This window comes from Lutjanus erythropterus, chromosome 8 (assembly GCF_056507025.1).
Source record: "Lutjanus erythropterus isolate fLutEry1 chromosome 8, fLutEry1.hap2, whole genome shotgun sequence".
NCBI classification, from domain to species: domain Eukaryota; kingdom Metazoa; phylum Chordata; class Actinopteri; order Lutjaniformes; family Lutjanidae; genus Lutjanus; species Lutjanus erythropterus.
Window position 1 is genome coordinate 8837208 of NC_139324.1, and position 24722 is coordinate 8861929.

Sequence of the window (24722 nt, forward strand, 5' to 3'; positions counted from 1 at the left end):
CACACACACACACACACACACACACACACACAAACACACACCCACACACACACACACACACACACACACACAGACTCAGGGCAAAAGAGCCACAGTGTCATTCAAAATGTCTAAAAAGGACTAGAATATTTTAGATATGTTGATGAGTTGTGTACTTACATCATCACAATAAAGTTCAAACCAAGAGAAATCAGTGTGTTTCACCTGCTGATCTAACTTTGGGGGGAAACAAAGGATGCTTCAGAGAGAAAGGAAGGAAGTCAGTTAACATGACTTCATGTAATGCAAATAAATCTGGAGAAGAATCAGAGCACTTAGAGATCAGGGGTTCTCTAACACGAGAGCAAAAAAAGAAGAAGAAGAACTGTGGTGTCTCCACGGGACCTGCAGGATGTTGGAATCACAGTGAGCAGTTAACACAACCCTGAACACAGTATCTGAGCTGAACAGACTGCAGGACACTTTCCTTCTATTTAATTAGGAAAATTAATTCATAGGTCATAGCATTGTTATGCATTTTACTTATTAAAACCCATTCTGGGTCAAGGCCATGAAGGCCTTTCCGCACATGCAGTGATGCCAATAAATGACATGAAATTGCAAATAATTCTGAGGCGAATTTCAAAATGTCTGACTATACACATGAGCTCTGATGCGATTTTCTGAATACATTATTAAGCTTTACAAAAATTGCACCAGGGGAAAAAAGATGGAATCAACAGCAAATGATGATGACCAGGGTTAACAGCTAATGTTACATTAGCATTGTTGGAAGTTTAAACTATTCCTCTCCACACGATGTCTTTAAAATGGTTGTGTTTGTAGTTTTTTCTCCTCTTTTATCACATAAAACAGAGTTCTGAGTGATCTGATCTGAAAGTTTTGGATGTGGCGTTGTCAACAACACGCAGTTTGATTGGTCAGATGTGTGCATGTTGGAAGGGAAACTTGACCTCAGTCTGAACAAATAAAGCTCCGTTATTTAAAGTTTCTTTATATAGGGACAAGTATATAGCATAAATCAGTGACACACACCATAGCATTTATAGCCTAAGATAATTTGCAATGCCTGTCCCTTGCTGGGCCTTTGAGATACAAAGGACTCAGTAACAAATACACAAGAGACAGTGCAAAATACAAATAAAAAACAAGACACAAATTACAATACATAATATAGCACCACAGAATAAAAAAATACCATTTTTTTCATGACAACATGACTGATTCATCTTCAAAAGTTTAAGACTGGCAAAATTAACATAGTTCAATTATTACTGCTCAGTGAATTTCTTTCAAAGTTTTCATTGACTTGATACAAGTTTGAAAAATATTATTAATGTGCAAATTGAATCGCCTTTAGTTTGATAAATGCCGCTGTAGGTTAATTATCCAACAGCATGATGGGATGCTAACAACTGTCTCATTTGAGCGAGCAGCACCGGCTCCTGCAGTCAACAAACTGACAACTTTTTGTATTCTGTTTTTTATATACCAATATGTATTTCTTTGTATTGTGTAAATACACTTACTTGCTGCACAAATTAGATCATTATAGTCTCTAACTTATAATTAACTACATCTAACTAAATAATTAATAAATAATATTCTTAGCTAATCAGAATAAGTTCATAATTAAAGTAAAGTTTAAATGTTTGCCACTCTGCCATTCATTCCATTAATTCTGCCTGACTGCCTGTGTGTGTGTGTGTGTGTTCTGCACAGTCCTGGGCTGTTGTGCTGACTGTGATACACAGCGGCCCGTCCTTTGCTGTGGATTAGTGGCTGTAAGACTGTGGATGTGGGCGGCAGCACAGTAATCTATTGTGGTAATCTTCTGCCAATGTGCTGAGGGATCATTAGCCAGATCATGGGATCAGATTGGGACTGGATTTATGCAACTGCCAGGTGCTGGTCTGGTGTGTTCAGCAGTCTCTCTGTGTGTGAGCATTACACACAAGGTTAACAAGTTGTATAAACAAGTTTGTCAATGGATGGAAACATTGAGGCAGGGTGCAGACACAGCATGGGGATTGATGAACGGCCGAGCGTGCACAGTGGTGTGTTAAGAGTGTGAGTTTCGCCACAGTTGTAAATGTATCTTCACATTAATGGACTGTTGCCTCTTTGACATCATTTGAAGTGTATCCAGTGTGTGCTGAAGGTCGCTTTGCAGGACCAGGGTGACCTGCTGTAGTCTCCACCCTGAAGAGTGCAGACTGATGCTCAGGGTTTTGAAATCAGATGTTCAACAACACAGATGGATGTAGTGTTCAGATGTCCACATACAGTCATAGTCTTACATAACAGACTGCATCATAGCATTCTGTTACATCCAACAGATGTGGCAATAAAACATCACTGAACAGCAGTGGAATGACTATATATGCAGGTAATGTAGCTGCATTGGGGCCAGCAACCTTATTTTTTGCTTATTTTTATTTGGCATAGGTGGGCCCTGATTCTTTACTTATCTGGTCACTACTGTATCAGAAGAACACTGTTTCTACATTTAAAGTGTCCACAATTGCAATTGTCCTTTGCAATTAATTCAGGGGGTCACATACTTGGTGTCATTCACCTAATAAGTAACATTGCAGTAAGACAATATAAAATTTACATGTACAAGCATAGAGTGTATTTATTTGTCCCTCGCTGTCACGTTTCTAAATTAAATTTAAAGAGGGATTGATGTTCACAAATTCACAATGTGTGCCTGTGTGGAATGATGGATTATTACAATTAAGGACATGCAATATTCCTGCAAGGCGAGCTAGAGTCTCACACAGAGTCAAGACAGCAAATAAGTGAGAAATGAGCAGTGAAGTACAAACACAAAAGTCAAAATTGAAAGAAGCAGCTGAGGGGAAGAAAAAGCAAAGTTTTAAAAATATAATTTGTTTCATGTGATAATATGTGCTGTTACTGATAATATTTTTGTGTAGAGGTGCTCTTTCATCAGTTATGTTTTCATCATTTATGTGGTGTGGTGCTTTAACACCAGACTTCTGTCTAGTAGGCCAGTCTTTTTAAAAGCTGCATCCACTCACTTCTTTCATTCCCAACTGGCATACATTATATCACGTCCGACTGTGATGGTCAGGGCCGGCTTTGATAATCTTGCAATGGGGCCTGGCACTGATTTGTTACGCCACTGTAACTAATCTAGATTTTGACATGTGCCTATGGGGTTGATTTGTGCATGTTTGTGCAAACCTTTCACAATAAAAGCATTGTTAAGAAATGAAGGGGTTCTGTCCACTGAAAGGTTTGATGGATTTTAATTTGAAACTGACACAGGAGGTGTTGAGTTCGTGTCAATAGCTTAATGCAGTAACTTTAACAGGGTAAATGGGAGCAGATCCTAACAACGCTGCACTGAGAAACTATAACTGGCTTTGTGATGTAAGAAGCATGAGTGGCGTAGTGGTCGCCTGTGGTCATGGTGTCAGGGACAGAGTTATACAGCATTAGAGTTGTACTGAAAAGAAAAAATGATGGGATCGTTGTTCATTAACTTTCCAACATTTCTATGTTTGTATTATATTTGTATTTGTTTGTTGTATTTCACAAACTAGTTTGCAACTTATCATGAAAACATGCACTTCTCCGTAGTGCTGAGAGTCACCGCCCACATTTCCCATCATGCCTACTTTTCATGGACTGAGTAGTTTATTAGGTTTCCTGTTTTATGTCCCAAAATGCAAATGTTCCTTTTGTGAGTGTTTATAATGTGTCTGTTCAGAACATGGTGCTTTATGTTGGTTGTTTTCATTTTTGTGTTGGTTTATAATTTTAACTCTGAGTAAGGCTGAGGCTGTTCTTGTGCCAAGCTGTATTTTACTACTGATTTTTGGAATTGTTATTTTCTGTTTAATGTCACTAACAGTTTACATTATTGGGCTGTTTTTTTTTTTTTTTTTTTGTCTTTTTAATTTTCTAGAGCTTGTCATAATGACAAATGCTGGTTCAGTCAGCTCATGTAAAATCAAATGGTTTTAGCTCATACAACAGATGATCAAAACTAGAAACTGATGTGCTGACTGATGATGCTTTTATAGCAAATTTCAAACAAATAAAATGCAATTCAAAATGCCTTACAAGCAGTTGACAAAGTGTAGGATATTTAAAGTGGATTTAGATCATAATGCAGAGCAAAACTTAACAAAATTAATAATGATAAATAAAATGTTGGTAATAATAGAATAAAATAAATAATGATGATAATAAATAAAATAACGAACTATAAGAGTACCATAAAATGAGTAACAGTAAATCACTACATAAAAACCAGACTAAGTAGATGGCTTTTTAGTTGAGTTAAAAATATGTTTTTTTCAGCTCCTCTCACTTGGTGTTGGAAGGCAGGACCGCTGGCTGCTCTTAGTGTCTAGAAGCAGCATCACCAAATATTAAATGAATAGTTAATGAATGTAAATTTGAGCCACTTTCATGTCAAGGCTGAAATGTTTAATCGGTCCTCATTCAAAGCTTGATTCATGCTCAAGTGCTGGGCCACCAAGAAATGGATTTCTGGCCAGAGACAATGGATGAAAATATAGAGATAAAATCTCCCAGGCTTTAGTCCTGCAGTCATATTATATACAGTCAGGTCGTTACTCGTCTATGTTTACCATGAGTCTGTCTCCAGTCTGGACAGTTTCTGTCTTCCCTCTTTTCCTGCTCAGTTGTTGAATGTTTTTTCCAGAACTTCTTCTCTTTAGCCTTAAAGTCGACCTCACAGTATATTTAGTAAGTTAAATATTTCCAGCCAACCACCGTCAGCCCAACAACCAGTGGTTACTAATATACTCAAAGGTGTGTGTGTGTGTGTGTGTGTGAGCCCACAATGCAACATAAGCTACAAACTGTACATCTGAAAAGTTAACTCACAAAATGTTCAGAAAGTAAATATTTTTTATACCTATTCTCCTTTTTAAACACAAAATACTACCGAACACCGTCTGAACTTTAATTTCTGTCTTTACTGATCTAAGACCAATTAAGCTCGTCTTAGATCAGCCTTGTTAACTCATTAAAAAAACATACCTCATTCAAACTCAAGAAAGAAAATAACATTAAAACTTAAAAGACAAACTCACCAAAACAAAGATGGTTTTGGTGAGTTTGTCTTTCCACTGTTCCAACAATCATCAACTCTGGTGTGGTCAACAAAAATTATGTTTAGTTACTTTAATAACATGTAAACATCTGTCAATAAAGTAAATAAATAACTGAGAGCTGAGGCTGAGCAGATGGAGGACATCAGAGGGGAAACCAGAAAATAGCTTTAGTCTGCTCTGAAAAAAAAAAAAAAACCCTAACAATGAAATACTGTTGAAAATACCTGAGAATATGTACAAAACAACTTTCTTTGTTATTATTGGGCCAGTCACTGGTGGCATAATAAACTTAAACATCAATTTTGACTTCATGGTAACTTTAATTCACCTAATTAGATGTGAACAGACTGATTTCAGGCTTGTTCTTGTGTCAGTGGGTGTGAACTGAGCAGCTGCTCTCACTTGTTCTTTGGAGGCAGATGATTGAATAAGGAAAATAAAATAACAAGAATTGACCAAAATCTGTGTATAATATCTGATACCAGTCCTCAAATGATACTTTCATAATGGTACCGGTGCCTCAACGGTGCCTTAACCAATCTTAAAAGAAGAAACACAAAATGATGTCTTAGCAATATTAAAGAACAGCTGTTTTCATTAATAAGGAAAATTTGAACTTGACATTAAACAATGTAATAACTGTTAGTAGTGAACACGTTTACTTAAATATATAAATAAATACAAAACACTTACATTTACATTTATAAAACAAATTAAAAACTTAAATGCACTAATTTAACACTTAACTGTTGAAATTCATATTCCACAAAGTTAAGCTTCAAACTTCAGCTTTTATTCTTTTGCTGTAATATTATCATATTTGCTAACCCTGAAGAAAGGCTACTGTCAATCAGACACGTCGTATGTAGTGGTCTGAAATACAGCCACACTTTAGACTGTTTAGATCCACATATTAACAGTGTTTGCAGTAGCTACAAGCTAACAGTAGGCTTCACATCACACCACCTGCTGTTAGAGCCATGTAGAGTTAGCATTGCTGGCACTTTTGGCGATTCGTATGTAACGTCTGCATTAGAGGGCAGCTACTTCAATCGACGGCTCATGCGTGTTTACCTTGTGTGGCAGCTGGATGCACATGAGAATCCATCTTGCCAGGTTTCAAGTTATCCATTTGTGTCTGCACCAAAGTGGTGCAGCCAGTCAGCATCCTAGGAGGGGCTACTGATGGCCACAGGCGTGGTTTGATATCAGAACTGGAAGAGACGTCACTCAGATGGTTCATCCGATCACCCGCCAAGTGTTTTTCAAAGTTCTTGCCCTTTTCCAAACAGTTCCTAAGGATGACTTCCTGGATAGTTCTGTGTGACAAATGTGTTACAGGCATATGGCACCGAAATGAGGAACCGTAATCTGTGTTGTCATTTGGTCTGGTATGTACTGGCTGTAAAGGAACCGGTGCCATATTGGCACTGAGTTTTGGAACCAAACCTGCTGCTGCTTGAACAGTGTCTGCTTTTTGTGTTTTCTTGATTCTGCTGTGATGCCTCAGTGCTCATATGAGTCTACTTAAACCATATTTGCATAGAGACATATTGTCATACATGTAAGACTAAATCACTGCTGTATTGTTTGTCGCTCTTAAGGGCTGTGTGCCTTGCTGAATAGTTGATGTGTGAGTGAAGAGCCAGCTGCTGTGAACACTTCATCCGTCCAGGCCTCCTCAGTACAATCACCTATTGTTCTGAATCCACTTATTCTACTTTTGCTTCTCCCTGCTCTCTGTGTCCCCACTTGTTGCATCTCAGTCCTCTTTTCATCTTCCACATCTCATCTATTCTTTCATGCAGTTTGCTCCTGAGTGCGGTGACAATTTGTCGGCCATTTGCTCTGGTTTGTTTTTTTTTTCATCTCCACTTAAGGACATCCTGTCATTTTTAACCCATTCTCTTGATTTGTCTTATCTGACCTTTCCTGTGTCTTCTCTCTTTTCCCTCCAGCTTTCAGTCCAATTTCTGTTCAGCATCTCTCGTTCAGCGATGGAGAGAATGATCACATCTGAGAGAAAGAGAGCGTGGCAGTAAAGCAAGCTGGAGAGAGGGACATGGAGCTGAAAGCAGGCGGTGGATTATATCTGATAGATGCCCTTTTAGGCCAAACAGAGCGCTGCATTAAAGGCTTTATAAGGATGTGGCCATAGTTTCCTGGACGGCATCGTGTCATGTCAAAATGACAGTCCAAACATACACATATGCGCACGTGCACAAACGCGCACACATACGCACACATACGCACACGCTGGATTAGTAAAGACAGCCGCGACAACGTCAATGTTCCCAAATGTCCGTGCTGCCTCAGAGCATCACTAACATCCCTGGCCGCCCCCGCCTGGCTCTGTCCACCTAAATACCCGCTGACCTGCTTTCTCTAAGCTCGTCTGTCCAGCCTCCTCGCTGACCAACTTAATAAAAAAGACATTTTGTGGGACAGTTATGTGAACAAAGACAAACAGGCAAACAGCAGTTATTGGAAAGCCTGACCTCGCTGTCTCTGTGTTTCTGTCAGTGTGCTGGGAGTTGTGGGAATATTGGAATTAGAAATCAATACATCTGTGTTGTGAATGAGACGAGGCAACGATTTTCAGCTCCCTCTCTCTCTGAGGTAATCATTGCTATGTCTGCCTGTCCTCGTCTCTGTGCTGTCAGCCTACTGGGCTCATCACTTTTGATTTTTGCCAACTTTTTTTGCGAAAAAATACACAAAACTTTTGGAATCAGAATGTGTGGATTTAAACTTACATTATTCATCCTAAATATTCTCAATACAAGTTTCAACTCGTGGTCTTCCTCACCTCATAATTTTCAAGTCTAAAGAGGAACTGAAGAGATAGTTCAGAGTGTTTGATTGTATGAGACAATTAGTCAACACCAGTAAGTCGGACGTGGACGGGGTCTGACACCATCAGACAGACTTTTCTGACACAAAACTGCTGTCACATGTTGCATGTCAAATTTCGCCCTCTCCAAAGACTCCTTTGGCATAAACAGTAATTTTACCTTGCAAAACACAGGAGCTGCTGTCCTGCCACTGCCTCAATATGTTAATTTGTGTTATTGTGTGACTTAGGTGAATCAGAACTAACCCTTTGAAATACAGTTTGCAATAACACAATAAAACTAGTGTTGTGGTATGGCTTTTAAATCATATTTAAATATTTTCAGGCTATGCTGCGATATCTGGTATCTCAATATATACATTTTCTCTAAAATAACATACCATATATGCTCAAATAGTGGTGATTTTATAGAACCTGACACATTGCTGTGGAGTAATCTAACCAACATAAAGTAGGGCGGTATGGACAAAATCAAATTATATTTTTGAATATATACCTCAATATCATATCAATATTGTGATAATATTGTAGTGATGACTGTTGGTGTTTTCACAGAATATTAACACAGTGAGATTTCTGATAAATTAATAAATCATCCATACTATGGATATAATGACCAAGTGGATAATAAAAATAATAGAACAGCTAGAACAGTCTGGTAGGTTCAGATAAATTAACACTTTTGCCATATCATGATAATGATATTCACACTCTGAGACGATTTCTAGTCTCATATTATGGTATTGATATAATATCGATATATAGCCCAGTGCTAAACGAGCAACACTTGTGTTCTTTTGGACTAAAGCAGTGAAAATATTCTGAATATACTGTAGCGTACCCTTAAACTGGTCTAAAATATATGTTCCTGCTGACCCTGTCCACAGCAGGACATTGCTTAGCTTTGTACTCCTGCTGCTTCTCCAAACTGGGGGCATGTCGAGCACCATCTACTATCAGTGCCTCATGTAACTTCCCTTCAGAAAACCTAAACTATCCCTTTAAGCGGACAGAGTGGACCGTGTTTATTCATACTGTGTTGACAATAGATAAGCTGTGAACGACAGGAGGTTCACACAGATCTCCAAGGAGGCAGCAGGCTGCCACAGCTTTTTAAACTATGAATCACTGTTTGCATTTGCTGATCACATAAAAATGATATTAACAAATGATTAGATGTTTGGTGTATAACCACAGATTGTGAAGAGGCAGTGAAGACAGATCCACTGGGAGTCTGTAAACCTGGTTTTTCAGCACAGGCTCAGGTTGTCCTCAATGTTTTCATGCTCATTGTTGATGATGATGATGATGATGATGATGATGATGATGATGTCAGGTCACTGCTGTGTTTGTGTGTTTTTCTCACAGCTCTTTACACAAGATCCATTCACACAAACACAGATGCACAATATTCAACAATCCTAACAAACATATGTCAGTTTGCATACATGTGAACACTGAGATTACAGTTACAGAGAAAAAGTGTTCTTCATTCAGAAATGACTGACAGGTATTTACTATGCTGCACAATAAAGAGTTCTAGGTATTAGGACACAAAGCTGAAAAAAAAACAGATGTTCAAAAATCTGCACACATTTTCATCACATATCAGCTCAATCTGTCTGCCGGTAGTGGAGATTTAGTACAGCAGATCCTCTTTGTGCTCAGAGGACGTGGATGAAACCTGTTATCACAGCGCAGTGGGAGAAGAGTAGAATATAACACATCAGAATTAAAAGCAAGTGATTAATTTTAATTCTGCGTCTGTGGTCCTGAAGACTGTGAGTTCAGCTCAAAAACATATAGGACATAGTTTTATCACTTTGATACTCATCATCATCATCATGAGGACGGTTCTTTCATGAGAATTGGTTGGTGACCTTGACTTTTGTTTGATGACATGTTTCAGTCCACAACAGATGATGTGGTGGGTTTCTACTTCTGTTGAGAACCCAGCTGTGAAACATGGAACATCGTGCATCCTCGCTCTGCTTCTATGATTGATGCTGATAGTATTATAGTATATAAATATAACAGATCACAAAATATTTTGTTGAACCAACAACAAAGAAATGCAGCAAATCCTTTTATTTGTGAAGCTTAAACCACGTGATATTTGTGTTGTTATGTCCTCTAGAGGTAATCCTAGAAGAGATCATGCAATGGGATGTGTGCATGCATGTATCTATGTGAGTTTCAAACAAATGAACCCATTCTCAAACCAAATCACGATCCATTCATCCACCCACCTCCTCCAGACGCTGACTTCTCACTCTTTAGACTGTGTCAAAAGCCTGGTGCATCTTTTTCAGATGCTCACAGGTCCACACACATCTGTATGGTGATAAAAAGAAGGTATTTGAGGAGTTGGGATTGAGAACAGACTGGTCCAGCGGGTCTGGAGTAGGCCTGAACAGATATTGGATTTTTGGGGCCGATGCCAATTCTGATATTAGGGATTTTAAAAATTTGATTTGATCAGTCGATAGTTTTAGAGAGAATATAATATACAGAATTCTAAATTTATACATAAACACATTTTTTGCAGTGGCCCCTCAAAAGTAGTGACAGTTAACAATAAACTTTATTACATTAGGGCACTGAAACAGTAAATAGAAACACTGCTATTTTTTTTTTATATATGTTAATTTTTTTAATGATTAGAAATAACTATTAACACACACATATATGTGTGTGTGTGTATTAAACATATTATATTTAACCAATCATATAGATTAAATAAAAAAATAAAAAAATATATTTTTTAAAACAAATACTCCTAGACCAGTCAGCCTAAAGGTTTGTGTAAACATTTATGACTGTATGCTTAAAGACCTCTTGCTCTAATTTACAATCTTTCTCAAAACTTTGTAAAAGGTAGCAACAACTCATCAACAACAATGAGGCTTATACAAGGCTAACCTCCTAGAGCTGGGAGGAACTACTTACATATAATTAAATTACAAAATAAATGTCATTGTAATCTTTTACAGTCACTGAGGAAAATATGTAATTAAATTACAGCTACTAATCAAAATGTCAGTGATTACAAAGGGCTTAAATGTGAATATTTTGCTCACCTGGTGCTAAGCTGAAAAAGTGTTGTAGTTTCTGTGTATACTTCCTGGTTATACAGCCCACTGAATATTCACAGTAGTGTTTCCACTTCCCCCATGAGCTCCTGCTCAGCCCATAGACTTTAAATTGTGGTGATGTCACAGATTTTTAAAACAGCTTTTTTTGGGCTCAAGGAAAGTTTTACAGCTATAAAACTTCTATGGATCAAAAAAATCATAAGAGTCAAAACTGATCCTGTTTGCAGTTTGGGGTGTTTTGCCAACAGTTTTATAGATGTTTCTTTTATACTGGTGGGAAAGTTTTGCTGCAAAGCCACGAGTGGTCACTAGGAAAAAATTTAGTTCTGTAATAAGTCCATGTCTCTCCCACAGCCTGTTCACCTGCTGCCATCAGGCAGGAGATACAGAAGTATCTGCTGCTGTACCACCAGACTGAATCAATCGATCAAACAATCAAAACAATCAAACAATCAATCAGAGGAAACTGCAACAAAACCTCATCTTACAACCTTGTTGTGAATCACCTTGTTGAAAGTGAAAAAGCTGAGTGGATTCCGGTGGTTGGTTGGTTGGTTGGTTTCTGTGTAAGTGTTTTTGTCCCCTCCTCTTTATCTTGAGTGTTTTTCCTTCCATGTTCAAGGTCATTTAACTCTGAAGCCATTTCAGATATTAAAGGCCTTTACTGGAATACACCTGTCTATCAGTTCAGTATATCTGCACAAAACAAATACTGCTGGCTCCTGGAGGTGGCAGGGGAACAGACTGTACACAGAAGGCTGGATCAACCCTCTCCACTCAGGGCCACATGTAATCACTGCTATCATTTCATCAGGACCACTGCCGCTCATTACAAACCTGTGAAAAGCCATTATCTGGGCCTTCAGTAAAATTCACATGCTGTAGCGCTAATGAAAGCTAATTTAACATTGACATTTGCTCACCATGCAGAGATGAAGCTGCCAATCAATCTGTCACCAGCTGAGATAGCCTGAGGTACGATATCTGAGCAGGGTTACAGAGGTGCGTGCACTGTGACAAAGGTCCAGTCTGCAGAAAACAAATGGACTGTGGTTTGTCTTCATCCTACTAGAACTGAACTGGATTGTCAGTGAACTGTAAGATCATGACAGGCTGCAACTCAGTTTTCTTTGTTTTGTTAAGACATTTAAGTGTTTGTTGGGGCATGTTTATCAGATTGATTGATTGATTGATAATTCATAATTTAGACACTGAATACAGATTGTGGCCACAAACTCAATTTCTCGGTCAGTCTTGCCCAGACTAATAAAAGCAGCAAATTCTCACATCTGAGAAGCTGAAACCAACACAGTTTTGGTATTTTTGCTTAAAAATTATAAAAATAATAGTCAACATTTTTGCCGGTAGATCAATGATTGGATAATTGATTAAGTGTCACATCTTTGCAGCTCTTTAGGTGAGCAGTTAATGGATGATTTATATGTTGTCAAAGAAGAACACCTGAAACATTCATAATGCTACACTTTATTCTTTCTTTTATTCTTTTATTTATTTATTCTTGTTTTTAGTTTCACATGGTCCAGCTTTGGGGGAAATATATGTGCTTGAGGTACATGTAAAGACTTCTTGGCCTCTGTTCTTCACTGCAGACTAAACCTACAGACAAAAACATGTGTCTGGAAAACCAGTCCTGCAAGTCAGCTCAGCAGACTAAATAAGGATGTGATCATCAGGAAGACTCAGAGAAAATAAGAGAGACTCTAGCCAAATTTGGAGAAGGACATTACGATGGCTCATCTGTGCAAAATAAATAAAAACACAGTGACAAGCCCCCAAAATATACAAATCCAAGCCAGACCTTAAATTATTGTTATAGTCCATAAATATAAAGTGGTTAATGACCTAATCTTCTTTACGAGTGAATCACACAACATAGGAAGTCTATTAGATATAAAGTATATTGATAATGTAACTGATCTTGTTTAAGCTCTACTGAAAGGGTTGAATTTTAATTTCCTCAGGAACAAGAGAAGCATTTTGAAAATGAATTTCCATTTTGTGTAAATTCAACTTGAAGAAAAACAGCAAAGACTCCCACACACTGTCTCGCTTTCTATTTTATTAAATATCCGACGTTTTGGTCCAAACGACCTTCATCAGGTATACTGGTATACTTAAAATAGAAAGCGAGACAGTGTGCGGGAGTCTTTGCTGTTATTCTTCAAGTTGAATTTTCCTCCGACGCACCTGTCAGACATTTCAGGTGTGCAGAGACCTTCTTAACATTGTAAATACGACTTTAAAAGAGCATAGGTCTTATCGGCTTAGGCCTTATGGGTCGAAATCACTGATGACTGATCATGTAGGTTGTGACTGACAACATGTTGTGCCCTCCAAAAGGTGGAAGCAGCTATGATGATAAAATAAGATTGTTGTATTACTGGTCTCGGTTGAGATGGTTTTTCTGCACAGTTTACACGTAACGGTGTTCTGATAGTTTTCCATCCATCTGTCCATCTATTTTCTTCCGCTCATCCACCGACAGGAGGCGGTGACAAGTGTCTCAAAGTCATTCATGACCTCTGGATTTATATGTGAATACACCACTGACTACTGTGACAATTATACTTCACATGATGTTGTTTTTTTACTATGTTTTCCCTCTGAAATGAGCTTCACAAATGTTGTCTGAGTCCGACATAGGCTGAAACTAATTTGTTTTAATGAAAGTGTTAAAGCAATTCTCAAAACTACTAATCTGTTCCAGATTTATCGTTATTTTGCTTCCAAAAACAAGTAAACCCTCATTTTTACACAGATTTTTAGGTAGGCATAAATCTAAATGATTAGATATAATTATAATTCATAATAGAGGTCAGTATCTTTTAACTGAACTACACATAGAGACCATGGGTGTGCTGACTGTTCCATTAGTCCGATTGTATGGCTGTACCTCTTGAAATGTAGAAACGCGTCTTCTCATTTTGCCCTTTTGGCCATCTGTCTTTGTCTTTTCCCAGGATCCCTCAGTGCAGAAGGTGGGAGGAGGCAGGAAGAAGACTGTGTCCTTCAGTAGCATGCCCTCTGAGAAGAAGGTAGAATAGTATAACATAATTACATGATAAAAAATTTGTTGTCAAAGAAAACAGATCATAAAGTTCTATTTGATTTTGTGTCTCAGGTGAGCAGCGCAGCAGACTGCTTGGCGTTCATGCAGGGCGGCTGTGAGCTGAAGAAGATCCGGCCCAATTCCAGGGTTTACTGTCGTTTCTACACCCTGGACCAGGACCTCAGCTGCTTACGCTGGGAGCCGTCTAAGAAGGACGGGGACCGGGCTCGGCTAGACGTCTCCAGCATCCGAGAGGTTCGCACCGGCAAGAGCACGGAGACGTTCCTCCATAACGGTCCTCTCTCTGAGCACCTGGCTGAGGAAGCAGCCTTCTCCATCATACATGGGGACGACTACCAGGTACCACAGCAGTGTTGAGACATGTTTCATTCTTAAAGGAATAGTTCAGGTTTTTTGAAGTGGGGCTGTATGAGGTACTTACAGTCAGTGTATTGTTCCTTTGGAGTTCTTATCTTGTGAGTCAACTGTTCTTTGACGTCCTGTATATTTCACTCACAGTTTTCAACCAGTCCTCTTGGGTTGGTGATTCTGATTTGTACCATCTCTTTGTGATAGCTTTTTTACAAAACTGCTAATAAGATTTTCAACAAGTTTGGCAGTTTGCTGTTTGTTGAAACAGTGGAAAGACGAAGCAAAATATTTTTTGTGAGTTTTATTTAGTGACTGTTTGAATGGAGCTGATGATGAAGATATTAAAATGACAGTTTTGCTTTCAGTGGCAAAAGCAAGCACAAACAAACGAGCAAGCGTCAACTGACTTTCACACTCTGCAGTGTACTGGGGTGAAGAGGCTGACAAGTGCATCACCTGCACTCTTCTCTTTGTCACCCGCCTCCATCACAGTTAGTTTTGTGGTTTGTGGTGCTTTCTAGACTTGATTTATAAATTTTACAACCTGTCATGTTGTTGCATTTCTCTGTGAACAGCGACACAGCTAAAAACATGAGCTGGGACTTGCACCAGCTAATATTAAACTATAATTATGATTCACTTTATTTATGATTCCTCATTTAAATGTTCTCCTTGTGCAGTTTTGTAAGCTTTCATCTGTTTATTCTGTTATTGTAATGCACACTGACTGACGAAGGGAGAGGAAAACAACTGCTTGACTGGAAGAATCTCAGTCAGAGCACAAATAAACAGACCCAAACCTCTGTGCAACATCAGACCTTTTGTGAATACAGCCAAAGTGATCCTCAGTCTGCTCTGCCTGTCTGTGTCTGTGTGTTGAAAACACTTTGTGCATCTCTCAGCAGAGAGAGATGGAGAATGTGATGTAACTGCTAAGTTTATAAAGAGTCCCAATCTCAGAACCTGTGCACTGGGGGCTACACACTGCTGCCAAACAGGATGAAACCCTGAAACATCTGGAGTAGAGATGAAACAGTATGAAAATTTCATATCATGATTATAGTTGCCAGAATTATCACAGTTATCAGTATCATCGCGGTTCAAAAAGTGCTGATAAACACATTGAAATCAATTCACACTTTCATTTCACAGTTTTATATTGAAAACCTCTTAAAGATTTAAAATGGCATCATGTCCTTTGATGCAAAACAAACCCACACTGCTGCTGCTAACTTTGGATGACGCTGGACAGTATTTACTGTGAGATTTTTAAAGTGAGATAATAAAACACAGTTAATATGATAATTAAAAAGATAATACAGGAATCATGGTTTATTGGTTTGCCAATAATTGTTTTGTCCCTAGTCCCAAGTAAAGCAAAACATACAGACAGAGGGCAGGATCTCTGCTATATACTTCCAGTGGGTCATAAATGATGAGTGACAGGGGTTATGTTTATATGAATCTATACATTGTTTTTTAGGAGAAGGTGGTCCTGTTTTAACTAGCTACTGTTTTTCTGCTGACCCTGTCCACAGCAGTACATTGCTTAGCTTCTGTGCTGATACTCCTGTCTGCTTCTCCAAACTGAGGATGTGCCAAACACCATCTACTATCTGAAATACTGTCTGAAATACAGACAGTGGATAAGTACCTCCCGACTTCAAAAAATCTAAACCATCCCTTTAAAGATCTACAGTCAATAATCTTAATGTCCTACAACCTATTCCTGATCCCATCCACGCAGTAATCTTCATTATCTGTCCCTCCCCACAGTCTCTGGACTTGGTTGCCTTGTCAGCAGATGTGGCCAACATCTGGGTGACGGGCCTTCGCTACCTGTTGGCCCACCCCTCAATCATCGGTGGCGCTGGGGGAAGTGGTGGAGGAGGAGGAGGGCTGGTGGAAGGAGGCGGTGTGGCAGTAGAGGGCAGCCTAGGAAGCAAGATGAGGAGTGAGTGGCTGGCAGCGGAGTTCGCTCAGGTGGATGAAGATGGTTACGGCATTGTGACGGAGGATGTGGCAGTCACCACCATCTGTAAGCTGTGCCCCGGTATCAAGGAAGCCAAGGTGAGAGGGAGCAGGGATCTTCTGAATAAACACAGACTGATTTAGAATTGTACACCATCATGCACCTGGGCAAAATGATAATGGTAACTCTGGCTGAGAAGACTGGATTTGCTGGCTTCAGTGAGTCACTGAGCCATATTTCAGGTCTGCCCAAAAAATCCTGAACACCGAAATCATGAACAACAGTCTACCAGCCTGTTCTAACATGTTTGTGTTTAGAAGAAAAACTCCCTCTTTTCTTTACACAGACTTTCAAGGGGAGTGACTGTAACTAAGGGTGCTCTTATTAGGATTTTTGGTGACTGTCCCAAAAAAAGCGTATCAGGTGATACGATCACTGATCATGGGGTCTATTTGAAACTTCCATTTCTTTATTTAATTATTCTTGACAGCGACATTGTATATTAAATATAATTATAAAAGAATTTGAAAACCTTGGTCCAACCTAAAGAGGTGGTCTCAGTCCAGATCAAACTGAAATATAGATTGGTTTATTTCTACTGTGGAAAACATTTTCTTTAATAGTTCAGCACCAATAACAGAAAAAGGAAAAATGATGCAACAGAACAAAATGATCTGCGGTTGCTCACGAGGAGAGGAGGAATCCAACTGTGAGTCAGCTGTAGGCGTAGCAACAGTAACTGAGGAGGGCGGGGCTTAGCAAAGGATCGATTGTAATGCCAAATGTAGTGTGTGTGTGTGTGTGTGTGTGTGTGTGTGTGAACTCACTGTCAGAGAGAAAAGAGAGCAAGACAGTGCAGCTGGTGCTGGAGTATCAATACTGCAGAAAATGAATATTTCAAATATTCAGATTGGATATGTATTGATATATTGATATCTTTGACAACACTACTGAGCACATAATAATATAAGATGACAGAGACTGAGAGGAGGCAGATACAAAAGAGATTATAGGAAGAGATGGAGAGATGACAGGGAAGAAACCATTATTACATTATGTTGTTTAATGTGGGTCATTTTTTATATCCTTATTGAAACAAGATAACTGAAGTTTAATCACATTTGTCAGCCTCATTGAATGAATGAATCATGATATTGGCTGACTAATTAGCTCACTTCATCTCTTCTACAATAAATTATCTGTCCTGTCTGACCTGCCTCTCTTTTCACCAATTTCTCTTGTCACCTTCCACAGGTCCGTCTACGTTTTAAGGAGATCCAGCGCAGCAAAGAGAAGCTGACCTCACACGTGACACGTGAGGAGTTCCAGGAGGCCTACTGTGAGCTTTGTACCCGACCTGATGTCTACTTCTTATTGGTGCAGCTGTCGAAGGACCGCGAGTGTCTGGACCCTCAGGACCTCCGCCTCTTCTTGGAGACGGAGCAGGGTTTGTCTCTGGCGACGACCGAGGGCTGCTGGGAGCTGCTGAGGCGCTACGAGCCCTCTGCCCAGGGCAGGGAGAGGGGGCTGATGGGTCTGGATGGATTTGCCCGCTACCTGCAGTCTCCAGAGTGCCAGCTGCTCGACCCGGAGCACCTGGGAGTGTGTCAGGACATGAACATGCCTCTATCCCACTACTACATCAGGTGTGTGTCACATTTCAGTCTGATTACAGGTAAAACTCCACTGACATTCATATAATGTCAAACATACAGCCAGTTAATCTCACAGTACCATTAAAATGAAGGAAATGACTCACCTCAAGCCCTCCTTCTCCTTTCAAAATAAAAAGAAAGACAAATAAATCACAAAACAGTGATGGTCTGGTTGTAGTAGGCACGTCCAGCCTGGTAACCTGTGGTTTCTTCTAAATGTTGTAGTATTATGCATGAGGGTGTAGTGAGAGGTGGCGAAAAGTCCACATATTCAAACACACGAACAGACACTTGTGTAAAAATAAAAAAAGAGTCTCGGACAAGAACAGACTGAAATGTACTCAAGGTATAACAGTAAAAGTTTATCTTGACTTTATACTGACTCTGTGTGTGAACCTCAGCTTTTCTCCACCTTTGTCTCCCTCTCTGTCTGTTATATCTCGTTTCATCCTAGTTTTTGTCTTCCATCCATTTAGGTTGAAATAAGTCTTGATGTTTGGAAGGCAACACACTATGACTACAAAATCAATAATTCTATCAAATGCATTAAAATTAAAGTAACAAGCCTGTTTTGAAATTACTACTACTCTGTGTCCTCAGTATGACTTTTATTATACTTTCCAAATCAAAAATACAAACACAAATGACCAGTTTAAGTATAAATAGTGTGTTTGTCTGTTTTAATGTAAAGATCAAACGTCAGCATATTTGGCTAACTAGCTTACGACCTGCAGTGGTAACCTAGAATTTGTCACAGTGTGCACACAGAGCAAAGTGAGGAACACAAAGTCCATGAAAACAAAGTCCAACACATGAAGACGAGACCAGGAGTACAGAGGATGACACACAAGGGCGATGATGAACTGACACAGACACAGATCAGACATAGGTGAAACAAATGCTCATTGAAAAGAGTGAGAAAAGGACAAAGACATGGATTAAAGTCAGGACACATGACATTTTTCAAAAGAATGACCCAAATGAAATCCTGTACCAAATGAAACTTTGAATGTTGGCTGTAGGGTGGTACCTAGTGATTCTGATTCAGAGAGCTACATCCTGAGCTTGGTGCATGCTTTTCAGTCAGGTCATGCCTTTCGGATTGTATCCATCTGCAGTGGCTCAGCTTACTCGCCACCCTCAATAAAACTCATGTTTATGTACATTATGTTTCACCATTAATGTGGTTCACCTATAAGGAACATGCAGCTTGTCTTACAAAATTGTTACAGGCAATCATAATGTCCAGACCAGTTAGACCGCCTCAGGAAGACAGCAGAGTAGAGCTAAACTAACCCAGCTCAGACCAAAGAGAGCTAACATCTGCAGGTTTCACTAGAACAGATTAAGACAAAGTTTAATCCATTCCTCAGATGTGTTTTACGTTTTCATAAGATGACAAAAAAGACACCACTGTCTTAGAGCTCCATGCAAACCGCTTCAAAATGTAGAGAAATACAAAGTTTGACAGGCCTGTGGAGCCCTAGTTATGCTTGCTAATCTATGATTGGACAATTTCAGTTCAGAAGAAGGACTTAGCAAAGGGTCCATTTGAATGAAGTGGTTCATTGGACTAAATGAGTTAGTCTTATTTCTTTAAATCACCTTTCTTTATTGAATATCGGCAAAATAAATGTAGTTTGTGATGCTGCTAGATTTCTGCCCCATGAAAACTGGTGTGTGCCTCCCTTTGGACTTCACAGCACTGGAGTTATTAGAAATGTTTGGATCACTCAAGTAGGACACGATCCTATGCAGCCAACACTGGAATCTAATTCTACAAATAGTATATAATATCCATGATATACATATATGATCCTTGTCTGCAACTGTGGAGAAATACTGGTTTGAAGGGACAGTTCACCCCAAAATCAAAAATATAGATCAGGGGTGTCCAAACTATTTTCACTGAGGGCCACTTCCAAAATATATGAAATGAATATGCATTAAAAACATCCCACATCACAGCCTTCCATTAATAGGTTTTCATTTAATTTGTTATGAAAAGGGTTGGCAGCTCATTTTCAAAACAGCAGCCTGAGATTGCCTCCCAGTCAGATTGTTAACAAATCAAGTAATGTTGTTGTTGTTGTTGTTGTTGTTGTTGTTTTTGTTAATCGTTGTTATCAACTTTAATTGACTGAATTTATTAAGTAATTGGGCTTGTGAACACGTGAATACTTTGTAATATATGTGTAATATATTTTTAACTCACCTATGAGGGGGAACAGCGCTGCACTTAGTGGGAGCAGTGATGCTGCACTTTGGACTGAAAGATGGCTGGCAGGTCGCGAGTAAGTTTGGTGGTTGAGATGCGAAGGACATCACAGAGATGGCTGTCGGTCATTTTGGTTCTCACTCTGCTTTTGTTCAGAGTTAACAGAGAAAATGTTTGCTCACATATGTATGTTGAGCCGAACAGACTCATCATTCTTTTTGCATGGCGTCGCATCAGAGGAAACTTGGCCTTTTCCAAACTCCGATAGAAACCGTGTAGGGAGAGAAGCTGATGCTGATTCTTCAGAGAATCATCACACTGCATTTCAATAAGTTCTAGTTGCAGACTCTCTTCTGCTTCTTCTGGGAGTCGAGAACAGCTTGATTTTTCCTCAATGGCAGAAAAATCTTGACAGCGCTGACTGAATTCTGTCATAAGAGAGGTGATGACAGACACATATTTACCCTTTTTAGCAGAAAGGTCGGCCTCTGGAAAAGCAACTTTGATTTTGGACAGCGTGGAGAACTGCGCAACATTGAAGGTGCGTAGTTGTATCTCAAAGAGACGAAGCTTCACATAGAATGCATTCATGTGTTAGTAAAATTGCGGTACAAGCTGGTCTTTGCCTTGCGTTGATCAGTAAGATCAACTAGAAATGCCAGGTCTGCCAACCATCGAGGGTCACTCAATTCATGAAGGGGTCAGTCTTTCTCTTTCAAAAAGTGGTCAATTTCCGATCTCAGGGAATAAAACCACCACAGAGTCGCGACTGAGCCAGTGCACTTCAGAATGAGTCCCCATATTCAGCATCAACATCAGATAGGAAAGCTTGGAATTCTCTGTGTTGGAGCCCTCGTGCTCGAATTATGTTGACAGTTTTCACAACTGTGTTCATCACATCGCCAAGCTAGATTGTCTTGGCACATAGGGCTTCTTGGTGGATGATACAGTGCATTTTAACAGCCTCACCTCCACTTTCTCGCACCTTGGCGCACACCACAGAGGCCATTGCTTTGCGCTCGCCTGTCATAGCTGGAGCCCTGTCGGTTGTAACTCTACAAAGCTTGGAACTACCTTAGAATCCACTACTTCCTTTCTAATAGAAAGAAAATAGTTCCTACATGAAACTGCTCACAAGGTTTGTGAGTTATCCTGAGTAACCTGGTTATGACTTTTGTTTTTTAATTTTTCAAATGTTTTTTGGGGGGTAATTAGAGTGCTCTTTAGTTCCATAATATTGGACAGTTTACTGGCATTGGCCAACATCTTGAAAACTCTGCAACTCACACCAAAAAAACAAAAGACAAACAAAAAACAGCACTACAGGGCAGGGGGGAAATGTATTTTTGATTGTGGGGTGAATAGTGTATATTCTGTATGATATTTTCAGCTGCTGTGTTACTGAATGTTATTTAATACGTCATTTAGTATCAGTAACTGGATCAGTGTACAAGTAGTATTCAATGCTGTTTCTTCTTCCCCAGCACCTCGTACCGCTCCTACCTGCTGGATGACCAGGTCCATGGCAGAGCAGACCTGGGCGGGTTGATCAAGGCCCTGCAGTCTGGCTGTCGATGCGTAGAGCTGGGAGTAACTGACGGTCCGGAGGGGGAGCCTCTCCTTGGGGTGGACTATGGTCCAGATATCCCCCGCCACCATCACCACCACCACCACCATCACCACCACCACGCGCCTGTCACTATCCGCTCTGCTCTGGAGGTGGTCAATAAGTATGCCTTCCTGACCTCTCAGTACCCGCTCTTGGTGTATTTGTGCCAGCGTTGCTCTCCTGGCCAGCAGCGCACCATGGCACAGCACCTGAAGAAAGTGTTCGGCTCCCGTCTTTACACTCCAGAGGCCCTCCCTGTCAGCCTGGGAGGGCGAGCCACGACCTTACCTTCCCCCGAGCAGCTGAAGGGACGCATCCTGATAGTGGGGAAGAAGCTCCCTCCAGACCAGGATGGGTCTGATGGGGAGGTGTCTGAGGAGGATGAGGAGATAGGAGGAGGGGGGCCTTTGGCAGGACGGCGAATGACCATCCCTGGCGAAGAAGAACTGGGTGTGGTCCTGGTGGTGCCTCCACCCTCACAACCCAGGAAGCTCCGCCTCCACAAAGAACTGTCAGACCTGGTGGCTATCGCTCGGACGGGCAGCCGCAGCTTCTATGCCCAGAGAGCCAGTAACAAACAGGCTCAGCAGCAGTCGCCACCCAGCAGCCCCTCCTCTCCCAGCACACCGATGCCTCCTGAGCCACCTTATTGGACACTGTGCTCCTTGGGTGAGGGAGAGGCTGGGCGACTGACCACCGAAAGCCCAGAAGACCTTGTAATGTTCACCAAGCGCACCCTAACCAGGGTACGACCCAGTTCTGTGCGTCTGGACTCCAGTAACCCCAACCCACAAGGATACTGGAAAGGAGGGGTCCAGCTCGTGGCCTTGAACCAGCAGACCCCTGGCGCCATGCTGGACCTCCACAGAGGTCGCTTCTCACAGAACGGAGGGTGTGGCTATGTTCTGCGACCCGCTGTAATGAGGGATGAAGTGTCGTATTTCAGCGCTCACACGCAGGGCTGTGTGCCAGGAGTACCACCTCAAACTCTGCGGATCAAGGTTTTTATCTTATTTCTGTTGTTTTGTAACATTCACACTGGATTACATCAAAGATTAATTTACTCCAAGATTAGTTCTAATCAGAGTTTAACAAAACTGTGTTCAAAATGAATAAATCCAGCTTTAAAATTAGAACTCTGTTGCACAGCTAAAACTAATCTGTTTATTTCTAAAGAGAGTTTATTCAATATGGGGATAGTTGCTTACCCATTAAAATAAATAAAAAATAAATTTGACTGCTGTTGGAATCTAGTGATTATGAAAGCAAAGCATCCAAAAATGAGTACTGCAGTACAAATACTGAGTTGGATTCATAGATGGTATATTAAAAAGACTGAAATTCTATTTCAGACACAGTCAATGGTTGAGGCGAGTTGTTTCCCAATACTCCAGGAAGCTCAGGCAGGAACACAGCAGAGTGCAACATTGTAATTTGACAATAACAAGCAAGGACAAGTCCTCCACTATAAGTTGATCAGCTGTTTATAACTGTCAGTTGTCTGTCAATGTAAAGTTCAGCCTGTTATCCTGAAAACAACTTTTTTTTTTCACTCAAGTGTCAACTGAGTCATGAATCTGAACTGCTTTGTGTTCCACTGTGCAGGTTATCAGTGCTCATAATCTGCCCAAGCCTCTGGGGTCAGGGGCTAAGGGAGAGGTCATTGACCCATATGTAGTCCTGGAACTGCATGGCGTACCGGCAGACTGTGCTGAACAGAGGACACGAACTGCTGCTCAGAACCAGGACGACCCACTGTTTGATGAGACCTTTGAGTTTCAGGTAAGGCCGTTTATAACTGGATGCACTGGTGTGAGTATCTGTTGTTGTTTTTTTTTGTGTTTTGGTGAGCTGAAGGTGAATATGGCACCCCATGGTAAAAGACCCTCAGAAGGGGGGTTTGCCCATCCTATTTAGCAGTTCTTGTTTTAGTTATCATTGGCAATAGACATGGGGAATACCGGCATCCATCCACCACACAGTGCCAAACACACATCTAAGGCAACTCAAGTTAATGTTCGGGCTGAGGGCCCTGCCAGCCGCCACCAGGCAGGAGAGGACAGGGGACTGGGTGGGGAGTTGTAGGAACTGGTTGACAGATCCAAGTTGCAAATAATCATCTGAGCTACCCAGTGTGCACTGTGAGCAGGCGTCTACATTGGCTTAGTGCCATTGTAAACATTTTACCTCGGTGTGGGTTCTGTGGATAGTTTCATATTGTAAAAGTTGCAAATTTGTTTGTGTTTATTTGTATCCTGAAGTCGGGGTTAGGAGAGGTTAGGTCAGGTTACTTTCCTGTTTTGTACTTGGGAGTGTTATGAAGGTGTCTGACATGAACATAAGTTTTTATTTTTATTTTAATTCTTTTTTTTTTTTTTTTTTTTTCAGTTTGTGATTTTCATGATCTTGTCACATAGCTTAGATGGCTTTAGTGGGTTTTTGGTTATGTTAATTTTGGAATTAAGTATGGATTTTAACTGTTGTCCCAGCCTTTTCTCCTGGATTAGTGTATTGAACGATATGAACTGGTTATTTTGGAATAAGTGATGGAGATGAGTCTTTCCCTTTTGTTGCCATGACGGAAATAAAACAGGAATGTTGTACAGTTGTAGGTCTGAGTTGTGCCAAATTGGGTTTTGTCTCCATGGTGACAGTGATGAGTCAATGATTTCATTGGTTTTCTACCAGGCTGCTAGTGTTAAGTAACTTGTTATTTTTACAATAATTCAGTGTCTTGACTGATTGTGTTAGGAAAGG

At 40.3% G+C, this 24722-nt stretch overlaps 1 protein-coding gene and 1 pseudogene across 1 annotated transcript in view; one reads left to right on the forward strand and one right to left on the reverse strand.

Annotated features, from left to right (window-relative positions):
* Positions 1-24722, forward strand: part of plcl1 (phospholipase C like 1) — a 132139-nt gene that overhangs the window by 74973 nt on the left and 32444 nt on the right. The window contains exons 2-7 of the mRNA XM_084724430.1: positions 14051-14125; positions 14212-14499; positions 16288-16581; positions 17738-18129; positions 21841-22966; positions 23571-23747. Coding sequence (XP_084580556.1) covers positions 14051-14125; positions 14212-14499; positions 16288-16581; positions 17738-18129; positions 21841-22966; positions 23571-23747 — 2352 coding nt within the window. The remainder of the gene's footprint in view (positions 1-14050; positions 14126-14211; positions 14500-16287; positions 16582-17737; positions 18130-21840; positions 22967-23570; positions 23748-24722) is intronic.
* Positions 18860-21311, reverse strand: LOC146322431 (general transcription factor II-I repeat domain-containing protein 2-like; annotated as a pseudogene).